This window comes from Ovis aries, chromosome X (assembly GCF_016772045.2).
Source record: "Ovis aries strain OAR_USU_Benz2616 breed Rambouillet chromosome X, ARS-UI_Ramb_v3.0, whole genome shotgun sequence".
Taxonomy (NCBI): Eukaryota; Metazoa; Chordata; class Mammalia; order Artiodactyla; family Bovidae; genus Ovis; species Ovis aries.
Window position 1 is genome coordinate 22501151 of NC_056080.1, and position 15239 is coordinate 22516389.

The window sequence follows — 15239 nt, forward strand, 5'->3', positions numbered from 1 at the left end:
GTTCCGGGCGCCGCCGCGGCCGTAGGGCCTAGCCTGCGCGCAGGGGCCTGGTCCCGGCCTGGTCGGCGGCCCGCGTGGCGCCCTTCCGCGCTAGGCCGGGCGGTGTGGCGCGCGGCGCCGAGCAGGCCCCAAGGAGGCCGCAGTTAGGCCCGGGGAGGAGCCCGGCTGCCTCGAGCGGCGGCGGAGGCGCGCTCCGCGAACGGGCGGGCGTTGGGGGAGGGTTGCCCGGTGGCCCTGGAGACGGCCGAGGGGCCCCGGGTCGGTGTCGCGGCCGGCCTGGGGCATCTTGCGGGGGTGAGGCCTGGCAAGGAGGCGAAGGCTGCAGGCGTGAGGTGAAGGCCGCAGGCCGGCCGGGCCGATTTTCGCTATGTAAATATCGACGGGGGGGGGGGAGGGACGGGGGACAAGATGGCGGCACCTCGGCGCCTGCTACAGGGGACGGTTGAGGGGGTTGCCGGGAGGGGGAGCCGCCATCTTGAAGGCGGCGTCTGAACAGAAAATTCCGCTACAGCCCGTGAGGGGGGGTGGGAGAGCGGGCGGCGGCGGCGGCGGCTCCGGTGACGGGTCCCGGAGGCCCGGCACGGCAGCGTGTGCGTGCGGAGGGGGCGTGCTCGCTCCCCACAGCGGCCATTGCCCTCGCCGCCATGATGGGCGCTCGGGCTCCAGGCGCTCGGCGGCAGCGCCACCTTCCTGCCCTGCCTCCCGCAGCCCCGTGACTGGCTCCTGCTTCCGCTGTATTTTAACTGAGCTGCCGCAGGCGGCCATAGCTGGCGCCCGGGTGCCGGTGCCATCTCGTCCCTCAGGTCCCTTCCCCCGCGCTGGTAGTCATTTGAGGGTCGTCCGGACGGATGGCCGCCCAGGCTTGTGGATTCATCACGCAAAAGGGACCCCAAGACATTTTTCAATTTTTACCACATCGAAGTCACACGTGACTGTTAGGGTGCCCTAGATGCAGTTGTTTTCCAACAATCACTGTCTTCTCGAGTAAAAAAACTAAGGAGTAAAAAAGAAAAAAACATTGATAGGTAAGAAGTTCTTACCACTTTTATGCTGTAAGGGAAAAATGCAAATTGCACAGCACGGAAACGGAGGAATGAAAAATCTTACGGAGTCATTTGAATTTCATTAATTCGGCAACAGCTTTCTAGCAAAGATACAGTTAAGCTCTTAGCGATCTGTTGGTAGCATTTTTTTTTTTCGGCCAGGAGTAAGAAAAGGGCAGAAGTTTTATATTCTTAACTGAAGGACAGCATAAAGTGATGCAGTGCTGTTCCTGTACCTGGTACGGTATTCAGTTTTTCTATTTGATGTGAAAAATTCTACGGTGCAGTTCCACCTTGTAAGTAGTTTTGATTGCATACTCTACTCTCCCGTGAACTCGGAGCCCAGTGCCAGCTGGTGCTCCGAAAGATTAAAAAGATTCTTGTAGTGCAGACGCCGACTCCAAGAAGTTCGTTGTTCAGAGGCAGATGAGGTGAGATGTACTGAGGTGGTGCGGGGAAGGTACAACCAATTATTGGGGTTTCAGAGGAAAGCAAAGTTAGGTCACATTTTGAGGTTACTGAAGGATGGGTAGGACTTTGACGGAGATGGGGGTGGGGAAAGGGCGTTTCAAGGGTGAACGTTTCTTACAGAAAACAGCAAGTGTGTATAATTTGGCTGGAGTAGATGGTGTAGGTAGGGGAGTGGTGGCTAAGGTAGATGGAGCTTGCTTTGCAGGTAGAGAGGCTTTTACTTGATGGGAAAGGCCCAGAGAGCCCTCAAGTATCAAGAGTGATGACGCACCTGAGCCTGGCTTTATAGTCTCTTGGTCCTTCCGCTGGCCTCAGAAGTTTCAAAGTTGAGATATAATGAGAGTAGCAAGTTAACCTTGAAAAGCAGTGTTTCACTACAGGAATGATTATCAAGAATGTTCGGAAGTTCAGCCAATTTTGCTGCTTTAAAAAAAATTTTGTTATAGATAACTGCTCCTTTTTCTTGTCCTAATTTCTCACTTCAAGTAACCTTTTGTTCAAGAGTTGCTATAATTTCTGTAATAAACCAATGGGGAGGGACTTCTAGCTGTTCATTTACCGTGGTTGAACATTACAGGATCAGTGCTGTGGGTTACTTTACCAAAAGGAGGAATGAACCTGTAAGTATCCCATGGTGATTATTAAAGAAGTCAGTTTTAATGATGATTAAAAAGGCAGCAGCCTTCAGATGGCTTTTTTGGAATCCCTATTTTTCTGCTTGGTAAGAGGAACCACCTTTTTGATTAAGAGGGTAACTAAGGCTGTTCGCTACACTAAGCCTTCTCATGTTTTGATTAATATTTGAACTAGTCTAGATGCACATTTTGGGAATGTTTCCTAGAATTTTATGATAATGTAAATTTATAGGTAGCATAAATATTCATTAGAAAGTTGTTTCACTTTTTCCATTTTTTTTTTTTAAGAGTCTCATGTTGATTGTAAAGGGCCGTGGGTTAGAAACGTTTGAGACAGTGCGTTGTAGGAGGTGGACTCTTAAGCAAGATACTAAGGTGGGCTGTGGTTGTTGAGATGGTAAAGGTAAATGTAAACTTGAAAGAACCAGTTGCTTTGTATCTTGACAACTGGGAAACACACAGAACTCTAAAAGAGAGACTTGTTATTGCTGCACATGCAGTACAGCAGCAGTGGATGTTCCAGTACAGCAAGAGTGGATGAATAAGATTCAGAGTTGGACTCAAGTTGTATAGTTAAGAGGACAGACATCTGTGGTTTGAAACTGGTGGAACACTGGCCATCTTGGATAAACTAAGTGTTGATTTTCAATTTGTGTATCTTTCAGATAGATGCAAGTTTGCCTTTTTTTAAAAAGCATACTCATAATGCATTGAAGAAAAACTTTGGTAAATGCTTCTTTCCTAAACCCATCTAGACTTTTATTGCCCCTGGTGTCCTTGTTTGTATTATTTGTGTTTGTGTACACTGGCAATTCCTGACTTCTCTTTTTTACTCTTTAACTCCTCAACCTGTCCTTTAAACCACTCAGCCTCAGCAGAGATTACCTAATCGTTTACTTAGGCCAGAGAGATAGACGACTGTCAGATATAAGCAATTCAGTTTCCTTCCTGCCACTTGAAACTCTTCCTTTGTCTCTCCCTAGGCTGTCCTCCTGTTCTTCGCTTGCAGGAAGAATTGGCCCCCTTCAGGCCCAGACGGTCTGCCTGTGGGATCCACCGGTCCCAAAGGATGGAGCTCTGTCAGTGTGCTTCTGCCACTTCCATCTTTGCCCTCTAACTGCTGGTGCCTTTCCCTGTCCTTAAAAACATTCCTGGGTTTGCTCATCTTAAAAAAACTTCAGCTGTTTTTCCTTTCACCAGCACTTTTATTTCTGTTCATCCCACTCTTCCTAGATCCGATACTTCCCCAATTGGGAAGCTTTTCCACAGCATGTCAGCAGGTGTATCTCGTAAAAGTGTCTGTGTCTCAGAAACTCTGTGCCTTCTCTGTCTTCTGGATGGGATTTTCCTCCAGGTCAGTCATCTATGCTGTTTTCTTGAATCTTTTCCCGTGGTTTTGGTGCCCTTTACAATGCCCGCCCTCTTTTCTAGTTTCTCATCTGGCATTTCCAGTTGCCTATTAATCACCTCTATTCAGGTGTCTAACATGGCTGAAACCAGATCTATCTGGAACATAGTAGATGCCCAGTACTGTTTATTGAGGGGGGGGGATTGTTCTTTAAACCCAGAGCCCCTAAAATAACTCCTGCTGCTAGCTTGTTTTCTTTCTTTTATGGCATCATCATTTTTCCAGGCTTCTTCTGTCTCATATAGCAGTGTCGGTATGTTTTAATTTAGCATGTAACCTATTCTGTTTTAGCTGTGTATTTATATTTTTGTTATCTTTTCTAAACCTGTAGAGACAGGTTCTCATTTATCCTTGTCCCAGAGCATTACCTGGCACATAGTAAAGACAGTTACCTAAAAACAATTATCTCAATTATTGGGTGCAGAGAATTGTATGTAGTTGGGTAGTTTTCAACTATTAAAGTATCTTGTCTAGTCATCGTGTTCTTTGACCAAGGGGTGTATGTAGTAAGACATACCACATAAGCTGAGTAATCCCCACTGTTTAAACTTGGGGTTAATATAGTCAGTCTCCTCTTATTCCTGTCAAATTATTTTCCAAAGAATTTTTTTTTTATAAAATCCAGGAATCTTGTAACTATATTTTACTCAAAGGGAGGTGCATTTTGAGGAAGCTACATGACCTTGAAAATAAAACCATTAGGATTAAAAAAAATTTAAAATTTTAAAATTATGAAATGTCTCCAAATTACTAAAAAGCAAGTATCGCTTAGATTTAACAGATCCTAAATATCTTACACGTATTTTTTTCATAACTTGCTTTGTGTTTAAAGAAAACCTCACAGATTATAAAGAGTGCCTCCCTATCCCATTCCTGTCTTGTCTTTTCCAGAAATAACCACTGTCCTACTACGTATGTACCAGAAACAATATTAAGTACTGCTTTGTGTGTTTTAACTTTACATGTATGGTATCGTACTGTGTTGATCATTATATATATATTTTTTCACTTCGCAAAGTGTTTTTTGAGATTTTTTTCATGCTTGTATGTGAATCTAGTTTAGCGATTCTCAGAGTGCTCCAGGAATTCCCAGGGATCCTTGAGATTCTTCCAGCCTCATTCTTTTGTGCACTGCACAAGTACTGTACAAAGGCGCCACGAAACATGATGTCATGATAGATGGAACACAGACGCAGTTATGGGAATCCAGCTGTCCTCTATTAAGCCTGTCTTTGAAGAGATTTGCCGAAATGTAAAACAGTGCTACTCTTTTCACAATTTTTTTGTTTTGAAAAATAGTTATTTAAAAATCAGTGTTCATGTTTACATACAGTGGGTTGATTTTTCTATCAACTAATAAATCTTTTTAAGATGTCTCGGATTTAATTTCTAACATAAACATGTCTAGATAAAACCCACATAAACAAAAACTCTTTGAGGTCTTCAATTTTTGAGAGTGTAAAGAGGTCCCGAGTCCAAGAAATTTGAAAACCACTGATATACTTCATTCATTTTACTTATATTTTAATGTGTATATATACTGTGGTTTATTTATCTGTTCTTAGGGAGGAGCCATTAGGTTGTTAGCCGTTTTCTGCAATTTCAAACAATGTGGCCCTGAGCATCCTAATAGGGGGTTCTTCTCTCTCGAGACTGTGGAAGTCGAGTGGCTACATTCAGGAGTCAGCACATTTGTCAGTTTATTGGGAATTGTCGAATTGTGCTCCATTTGACATCCCCACCAACTGTGTATGAGCCTCTATTTCTCCAGACCACTGCCAAAAGATTAGACTTTGCAGTTTTCTCCAGTCTTTTGGGTAAAAATGGTATCTCATTGCTGTTTTCATTTTGCATTTCTTAGATTACTCATGTTGTTGAACTTTTTTTCCCATGTATTTACTGGCTGTATGAGTTTTCTGTGACTTACTTGTGCCTAACCTTGGTCCATTTTTTATTGGATTGTTGCCTTTTCCTCATTGGTTTATGGTTATTCTCTTTATATTCTGAGTATTAATGATGTGTAGTTTTACACACCGAAAATACCATTTTCTAGTCTGTGGCTAATCTTTTAATTTTTGTGCAATGTTTTTTGTGTAGGACTTCTTAATGTGAAAGTACTACTTGTCAGTTTTCTCCGTTTTTTTTTTTTTTTAATACATGTCTTATGTTATATCAGCAAGAAATTCTTCCCTTGCCCCAAGGTCATAAATGATATTGTACTTTTTTCATATTTAGGTCATTAATTCATTTGGAATTTTTTCTCTATTGTGTGATGTAGGGATCTAATCTTATCTTTTTAAATAAGTGTTCTTTTTCAGAGTTTTAAAGCTGTTTTCCTTCCTTTATTTTCAGGTCAGTTTGTTGGTTTGTATGAAAAACTGTTGGATTTTTATTGTATTTGCATCAAATTTACAGAATAATATATAGATAAATATAGATATATGCTAAATAGGGGAGCTGAGATTTGAGTCTTGGGTGTATTCTACTTTTCATAAAGCTCTTGCACAGCTTTTATTAGATTTTTTGCTAGAAAAAATTTGTATAATTTTTGTTATTGTGAATATCTTTTAGATGTTGTTTCTAGTTATTGCTGATATATAGAGAGTACTATGGACTTAATGTGTTGATAGTGTAACCTTGTTGAACTTGCATATTACTATATTTCATAGATTCTGAAGTACATTCCCCCTCTCCATTATATCTTACATCTCTCCCCCTCAGAGAGTCATATAGATCTTCAGTTGATAGTGTCCTGTAATCATGGTTGTCCTCCAATCGTGGTTGTCCATGTCTTGATGTTATCGTCTTTATATGCACGTACGTGGTCAGGACTCTTCATTTTGTCATCACTTAAATGAGATTGTGGATTGTTGTTTTGTAATTTCTTGCTCAGCAATACAACTGAAGGCAGAAGGAATTGTGAAGTGAGTGTCTTACCAGAAAGAAAATCCCATAGATAATAATGGAACATTTATGAAATGCTATATCACCAATACTCTTATTGGTAGAGGACAGTATTGTTAGGAAAAATTGAAGAGCTTTAAGTAGAAGAGCATTAGTAGAACCCTGAATGTGAAGTTTTAGGAGTACCCCTCTATCAATTTCTTTTGCTTCTATTTTTTCTTCTGTATATGCACAGGCTATGATGGAAATACATCTAAATCAGTCTAAAAGAATTGTCTTGATAAGTCTAAAATGAAATTTGTAGATGTTAAAGTGTAGTATCAGTTTAATTGACAGTGTGTTTTCGTTAGTTGTAGGTAGAACAAGGATGCATCTTAAAACAGGTGGTATTTTTGGATTCAGTGAAATGTGGGAGTTTATAATTTGTTTGTATTTTCTAAATACATAAGTGTATGTGAATAAAGATGTTTTATTTCTTCTTTTGATTCCTTTTTGCCTCTTTGTTTTTTGTTTTCTTTTTCTTCTACTTCATTGACTAATGCCTCCAGCACAGACTTGTATGAAAACATTGATAACAGGCATTATTGTCTAGGTACTTTAATGTTTAATGGAATGCTTCTAATATTTTATCATTAAAAAAGATATTTTGGTGGGGTTTTTTTTTGAAGGGGGTATGTATTGAATATTTCTTTTTGAAACAAGTTGTGTTTAATAGAGATGATCTGTTTCTGGAAAGTTAGAATTCATCTGTGAAGTTGTCTTTGCCTGGTGTCTTTTTTTTTTCTGAATTGTTTTTTAATAGTTTTTTTAATGGTGATAGGTCTTTTGGCTTTTCTTGAGTTTTCTTTATACAAAATAAATTATTATAGAAAGATATGACATTTCAAATATATTGGTATAAAATATAGTCTTCTCTAATGACTTTAAAATGTCTAATTTCATTGATTTGTTCCTTTTTTTGATGAGCACTGCCAATAACTTGCCTATATTAAGGCTTTTAAAATAGTTCTTTTTATTGATCCTTTTTGTTTCTGCTCATATGGTTAATATTTCTTTCTATCTTATTTGCATTTATTCTGACATTTTAAAAGTTTAATTTGAAGTTTAGCTCCTTAGTTTTTTATCTCTACTGTTAAATGCCTTTAAAACTATAACATTTATTCTGAACTGTAACTGGGTAGTGAATTTGATGTGAATTGATTTTTTGTTATTTATATCTAAATGTATTGTGATTTTTATAATTTTCCAATTGCCCATTGAATTACTGAGACTTTCAAATTTATGGGATTTTTTGGGGGGGGTGTTATTATCTCTGTGACGTTTCTGATTTTACTACTTTATAGTTGAGGGACGTTGATTAATACACAAAAATAAATTGTATTTCTCTATACCAACAACAAACAATTTGAAAATCAGATTTAAAAGCCAGTACAGTTGATTGATTGTTTCACATTTTTGTTTTAAAAGCCAGTAGTACAATTTGTAATAAGATCACAAAACATTCAATACCTTGAAATAAACTCAGCACAACTTACTAAGACCTTTAGTTAAAAAGCATTACTGAGAGGAAATGAAAGATGAGCTAATAAATGTAGAGAGACACAGTGTTCATGGATCATGAGTGTCCATATTATAAATATGTCAATTTTTACATACAGATTCAATGAAGTCCCAATCAAAACCCCAACAGGTATTTTTTTTTTTTGATAGATCATATCAGATTTATATGGAAATGCAAAGGGCCTGGAATAGCAAAGCCAGTCTTGAAAAAAAATGTTGGAAAACTTACACTACCATATATCAAAGCTTATTATAAAGTTATAATGATTAATGTAGTGGGTGCAAGGCTGAATTGGTCAGTGGAACAGAATAGTCTGAAAGTAGACCTATATATATGAGGTCAATTGATTTACAACAAAAGTGTGTCGGGATTTTAATTGAATGTAGTAATCAAAGAAAATTAATACTACTGATCCAGTATATTGAAGAGCAAGATTGACTTTTCTTTGTATTTGTATTTTTTTTAAAAAATCCTACTTAGTAGAGTTTTCAGTTATTCTTATTATCAGTGGTATTTTACGTTTTTAACTATGGCATAAAAAAGCTTTTGTCTTAAAAAAGAAAAACCTTTGCCTTCAAGTATATTAATTTTGTATCAGCACACTTTTATGAATTCACTCTGAAATTAAGATTTTAGTTGATTCTCTTGAATTTCCTCAGTAAGTCATATGTAAATAAATATAGTTTCTTTCAAATAATAATTATATCTTGCATTTCATTATCTTACTGCTTTGGCTATCAGTTCCCATACAATCTTAAATAGTAATAGTGGGCATCCTTGTCTTAAGTTTGACTTGAGAAGAAATACTTCTGGTGTTTCACCTGAGTTTTAATACATTTCTTTTCGTTATAAAGTGATGCTGATACCAGTCTCCTATCTAAAAATACATATTGTAACATGAACTAGTTTTTGATTTGCATGTACTTGTGTGTTTTTTAAAACAACTTTATTGAGAGAAAGCTGTTACACAATACACCCTTCAAAACTGTACACTTCAGTGAGTTTTTTTGTAGATTGAGTTGTTCTCCTATCACCAGTAATTTTAGAACATTTTTATCACCTCAGAAAGCCTGTACCCAGTTAGCAAACAGTTTCTACCCCCTGCCCCTGCCAGTCTACTTTTTGTCTGTATGGATTTGCCTTTTCTTCCCATTTCATGTTAGTGGAATCCTGTTGTTATCTTCCTGTTCTTCCTTTTTCTCTTCACCACCTCCTTCTTCATAGTAAGAACACTTAACATACGATCTACCCTTTTAGGAAATTTTAAGTGTACACTACAGTATTGTTAGCTATAGATAATATGCCATATAGAGGATTTGCAGAACTCTCTATCCTTTACCATTCTCTCTCCAACATCTCCATTTAACCCCGGGGAACCACATTCTACTCTGCTTCTCTGAGTCTGACTGATGGGATTTTGAGACTGAATACTATCCCGCTGTATTTATATATTACATTTTCTTTATCCATTCATCTGTCAGTGGACATTTAGGTACTAATATTTTGGCAACTCTTAATCTGAACATGAATAGGGGCTTTGGAAAAATAAGATTTTAGGAAGATTTGTCATTTTTAGGTCTAATTTTTTTTCCTGTTTAAAAGCTTTTTAAAGAAAAATTTTTAAATTGAAGTATAGTTAATAGGCAGTGTTGTGTTAGTTTTAGGACAAAATTTTAATAGATTTTGAAAGTTTGCACTCTTAGACTTTAACCAAAAAACCTTGAAGTGACTGATTGGCGAAAATGGTTTTATGGAAAAAGCTAATCTGTAACAACTTGGCATTAAATTTTTGAGCAAAATGTACAGAATTCCGACAGGACAAGGAAGGAGGGGCTCTGACATTTACAACAGGAAGCATTTTTTTTCCTCTTAACACAGAGGGTGGCAAGGTTGTTTAAAATATTCTGTTAGTGGAATTTGAATTAAATCTTTTAGCTTAATATTACTTATATATATCTTTACTTATTTTTTGAGTGTTTGATCTGTCAGGTGTTGATAAAAGTTGTAGCTTTTTACTACTATTGATTTTTTTGGTTCCATTTCTATCTCATAGTTGGTTTTTTTCTTTTTTTTTCCTTTTACATGTTTCCATGCTGTTTTATTTGACACATACAAATTAATAATGACTTCAAGATAGACTAGAGAACACACATTTATTTTTTACTTTCTTTTGAAATCACATTAAGGAAGAAGTATACAGATTCAAAGAAAAAAGAAAACTTGAGGGATATGCCACTTGTAGTCTAGAATATGATGAATTTCTGGTTGCATAAAGCAATTGGGAATCAATCAATGACAAAGCCCTAGAGAGCTTAGCTTAATAAACATGTATCCCTATTTGAAAACCTGGAAGGACCATCCCCAAATTGTCATTTTGTGTTATCCCCAGTGTCAGAAGTGGGGACATCCTAGGAGAAAGAGCAAGCCATGGGCACAACCAGATAATTAAAGTTATGGAAAGCCAAGCATTTATTTATCAGTATAGATGTCTCTAGTGGTTGTCCTCCTGAGCTAATGCCAGAAATTTGGCTTTCTGAATTGCAAATTCATCCATAGGAAATTCCAGTGTGAGTATTGTGGGGAGAAAGCTAAGGACAGTGCTTTAGGTAGCTTATAGCTATCCAGAGGATATTGGACCTCTAGTACCTGTGCTTAGGGATACTCATCCACCATAAAGGAAAGCCTGGCTAATTACATGGTTCCTTTCTCTTCCTTGGCCTTTTTCTAGACAGGACTCCTTTGGTCAGAACTTGGGTTCATTGCTAGGCAACCAGGGATTCTCGCTTGGGCTAAGAAAACAGAATACAGCCCAGCTATCAGAATGTAACTCTAGTCTAGACCCTCATCCACAAATATATGTGGAGAACTGCTAAGAACAATGCTTTTGAGGAATACCATCAGTCTGAAAGAGAGGCACCAAATTCAACTCACTGAATAATGAAACAGCAGAGGAGACAGTTTAATATAGAGTACAGAATAAATCCTCAGAGATATTTGAGAAGATGCAGTATCCGCTGAAAAAGGCTACTGTGAAAAAGAAAACTAAGTTTATTTTGAAATTAAAACTTTTTTAAAAGGCTTTTTGGCCATGCTACTTGGCATGCTGAATATTAGTTCCCTGACAGGAATCGAACTCATGCCTCCTGCATTGAAAGCACAGAGTCCTAGCCTCTGGACCGCCAGAGAAGTCCCAAAACATGATATTTTAAGTAAAAATCAGTGGATGGGGTGAAGATCAAATAGCTAGTTTAGAAGAAAGGGTTTAAGGATTCTGAGGATGTAATAGAAAAGGATAGAAAATACAGGAGAAAAGGTTAAAGCAATGTGGAAGCTAGATTTAGGAGTTCTAACATTCTGTAATAGAAAGTCTAGTAAGAATGAACAGAGACAATGGAAGAAAGTGTAGAAACAGAAGAAAATTTCTTCAATTCAAAAAGGGCTCAAACTTTTAATTGGAAGATTGCCACTGGGTTCTGGAGGAAGCCCACCAGAGCTTGTGGTGAAAATAAAGGGGACATGATGAATTTAAGAGTGACTGGCTGTGAGACAAATTAAAGGGCTGAATTGGTGAGAGAAGTGAAATAGCATTCCAGATTTGAAAGTTAGATACCTGAAGAAATGATGACTACATATCCCACATTGAAGAATTTGGGGGAAAATTGGTAAAGAAATGTAGCTTAAGAGAGAACATGTTAGGCTTTAAATATAAATTTTAAGCAGTTTCATTTTCTTTTTAAGAAAAATTCTGTTACAGACAGGTCTGCTTTTGTTTGTGTTTCCTGTGACTTGAGCAGTTTCATTTAACATGTGTAATACAGTTTGAGTCTCTGAGCATGTCTTAGGGAGAGGAACTAGAGTTACATCATGAAATTAAAAGGCACTGAGTTTTGGAAGACCAGAAGCAGACAAGTGGTTCTTGGATGCTTATGACAACAAGCAGAGGGAATACATAAGCACCCTGTTAATCTGCCTGAGAGGAAGATTGTGAAAGTGTCTAGGTATCAAAAGACATAAAACAAATAAATTATATTCTTTATCCCTAATTTAAGACAGATAAAATGCCACTGCTATACTTATTAACTTGGCATGGTATTTTTATTGCTTTATTTTAAAGGATGGAAGAAAGTTATTTGAATTTCCTGAGTTTAGCTCAATCCATTATTTCTCTTAAAATGGTATGTTTTTCTGCTGTGAATTTTTCCATAGCATTTTTAAGATCATGCATCCAAGGAAGGGAATATTTTACTGAGCTTAAGGGACAGTGGGGTCCTGGAATTATTCTGAGGGCATTTGATAGACTAAAACTATGTGTTCACCCAAATTGTTGGGTTCTTGGTTCTCTGAACCATTCTGCTGATTTGTCTTCAGATTCAGCTGGTCCCTGGACATGGTTCTTGCAGCAAAGGTAGGGGCACTTTCAGTTACATCATCAGTGTGTGCCCCCTACCACCCCGACTTTGTCATAATCCATAGAAGTGTCCTGAGTAGTCCCATTCTAAGAACTTTGGTTTCAGTCTGATGATCAGAGAGGTTTCTAACCCAGAGGGGTTACAAAGTACAGTAACCTCTGCCTGGAAGTTCAAAACATGTTTTTTTCCTGATTTGAGTTTTTATAATGACAAAATAGAAGGAAAAATAACCAGGCAAAACTGTTGAACAGTTACTGCTTACCTGAGTCAAAATAAGGTGAGTGGACGGACACCCTCCATTTGGACCAGAGTATCTGAGGAAATGGATATGATGTGAAATGTTGGGAATAATAGCAAATAAGTCTAATATGGTAACTTGGGTTAGTATTTTAGAGCACCCTGAGTTTTGGGGAACTGCTGGAGCTTTCTGAGCAGGGAGTGCCTTGAACAAAACAGTACTTCTGAAAATTAGTCTGCCCACAGATGGCAGGAATGCCCCGGCAGTTGGCACCAGCCCTGACTTGTAGGTTCCTGGTCATTTGTTGTGGGAGTGGCAGAAAGCGAAAGACTAGTTGAGAGGCTATTTTTGTCTCTTGGGGATCAGGACATATGAAACCGAGAGTGAATGGTGACACTAGGAATAAAAAGGGACAGATTCCAGGGAACCTGTGGAGAAGGAAGGGACACAGTCTGACAACCTGGTGGAATATAAGCAGGGAAGGAAAAGGCCTTAGTGGTCTTACCGGGAGGAGAAAGCAGGATTTTCTCCTGATGAAAATCTTCAGCAAACAGTCTGGTGGAAGTGTTAGGAACTACCCTGAGTATTGGATTTGGGGAATTATCTTTGTGTAAATCGTAATTGAAACTCTGGAATAAAGAGAAAGAAGAGAGTAGGGCTAAGTGTCCTATCCTGGGCAGGACTGAAGTAAGGGAGAGGGCCAGCAGAGTAGACAGAAGCTGGGAAGATAGGGAGAGACGAGAGTTATCACTTAAACTGAGGAAGGAGAGAATGTCAGTCAAGGGGATTAGCTGTCAAACTCTTTCATAGAAAAGCTGAGAAAAGGAGTTACTGTGCAGGTGGGAAATTCTTAGAGCCGATGGGTTTGGGTTTATTACCTTCCAAATTGGCTTAATTTCATGTTTTAAGACTATGTCATTATGCTTAGAAAATTAGCTTACATTTATAATTTTGTAGTTACATTTTTAAAAGGCAAGAATGGACTATGGCCAGAGGTGATTTTGTTGGGGAGAGAGCAGTGACAATTTATTCAGAGCATTTATGTTTTACATTTTTTATAGTTGAAATATTTTTGGTTTTGGTCCATTTAATTTGAACAACTTCAGATAAATAACATGAAACGTTCACTTTCCTGAAAATGGATAGACTACGTCTCAGAATTGACAAGCTGAAAATCTGTTTATTAATGTTAATTGAGTTTCTCATGGATATTTCATTAAGGATTATGTATGTGTATGTAAATGCAAGTTTAGCATCTGAAAATAATCATAAATAATTTACAGCAAGCAAGTACAGTCGGAAAAGGATAAAATGCTGTAGAAGTTCAGAGGAGGGGGGATATTATTTTCATCTTTTTCTTTTTTGGGTGTGGGGAAGGGGGTTTGGGGGAAGAACAGATGACAGGGGAAAGATGTTCTGGGTAGAAGAAATTCTGAGCCAAGTATAGAATTTGGATCTTATGTGGACATTGAGCATTTTTGTTTGGTTGAAGTGTGTGAATGTGGTGTTCGGGGATGTTGCTTGAAGGAAAGAGACTTAGGGAAGATAATGAGAAAAAGATAATTTGCAGCTGGAACTTAGAAGATGGCAGGCGTTTCAACTTTATTTGAAGGAAACAGGAGCCATTAAACATTTTTTGAACAGAGGCCTGATATCACCTAGCTGATGCTTTACAAAAAATGACTCTTGTTTCTGTTATTTGAAATTTTAGCAAGCATCATGCGGCACTTTTATCATCAGCAAAAGATGATAAAAGTAAAAAGAAAGATGTGTTTAATACTACCATTTAGGTTGGATTAGAAAGTGAGAAAGTAGAGATAAGGAAACCAGTGAGGGAGGAAGTTTATGTAATACTTGTAACATGAGTAAGCCCTAATCCCTGATGTCTGCTCTTTTGAAGCAGTGATTAGTATTAAGTAGTATATTATTTGATTGGTTAATTTTTTTGTTGTAAATTTTTGGCTTAAGTAGAAAAGGGAGCATTAAGGTCGTTGGGGTGGCTTGCAAAACTCAAGGCAGACTGTAGCTGGACCTCAGAAAGATCTAGAACCAGGAGCTAAAAAGCTATTATTGGTAAGCTTCTCTTCCCTGCTCCCTCTTCTCTATTTCTCAAGGCATTCACTGGATTCTTTTTGTTTTTTTATTTGTAAACTTTATCTCACTAGTCTAAGCTGAAGTTGGTAAATAGTCTTCCTCACCTCCTATGTTCCAGCCATGAGGAGAGGAGAGAGAGAATGATAGACTGAGTGACCTTTGCTCATGGTTCAATTCTAGGGATAGGACTTTGATTTTATTGTGCTCAAAGATGAACTTATTTGTACTGTTTTATAGTTAGTGCCAATCAGCTATGGCCAGGAGAGTATAAATTCACTGTGGGAATTTACTTCTCTAGACTGGAGGGTTAGTTAAGAGGTCATTTTAAGGTAGGCAGAGATCCTAAAGGGTGTTTGCTACAATTACACACTTTGAATTTTTAACTGTTGTTTAATGTATTGGTTGGAAGATAGCAGACTACGTAAATTTAGAGAAGTAATGAGACAATTGTGCAGGAATTTCCTCCCAGTAAGCTA

General features: G+C 38.1%; 2 protein-coding genes across 14 annotated transcripts in view; one reads left to right on the top strand and one right to left on the bottom strand.

The window, feature by feature from the left end:
- ZFX (zinc finger protein X-linked) overlaps positions 1-15239 on the top strand; it is a 36949-nt gene that overhangs the window by 639 nt on the left and 21071 nt on the right. For 2 of the 13 annotated variants that reach the window (XM_060408124.1, XM_060408126.1), the window contains exon 1: positions 735-14742. The exons of 4 other annotated variants lie outside the window; for them this stretch is intronic. The gene's annotated coding sequence lies outside the window, so the exon portion shown is untranslated. Of the gene's footprint in view, positions 1-278; positions 370-734; positions 14743-15239 lie in introns of those variants that run through there. 7 more of the 13 variants (XM_060408123.1, XM_060408129.1, XM_060408122.1 and 4 more) reach the window with 4 other exon arrangements.
- LOC114111439 (basic proline-rich protein-like) lies at positions 29-765 on the bottom strand. Its single transcript, XM_027963222.2, has 2 exons — positions 434-765; positions 29-365 (listed from the first exon to the last, which is right to left on the bottom strand). The coding sequence occupies exons 1-2, from the start codon at positions 763-765 to the stop codon at positions 29-31; spliced, it is 669 nt and encodes a 222-aa protein (XP_027819023.2).

Bases quoted from the DNA above. Each gene is read 5' to 3' on its own strand.
- LOC114111439 (XM_027963222.2), bottom strand. From the start codon at position 765: ATGGCCGCCTGCGGCAGCTCAGTTAAAATACAGCGGAAGCAGGAGCCA. The intron at 366-433 runs GTAGCAGGCGCC...ATATTTACATAG, and splicing joins AACCCCCTCAACCGTCCCCT to CGAAAATCGGCCCGGCCGGC.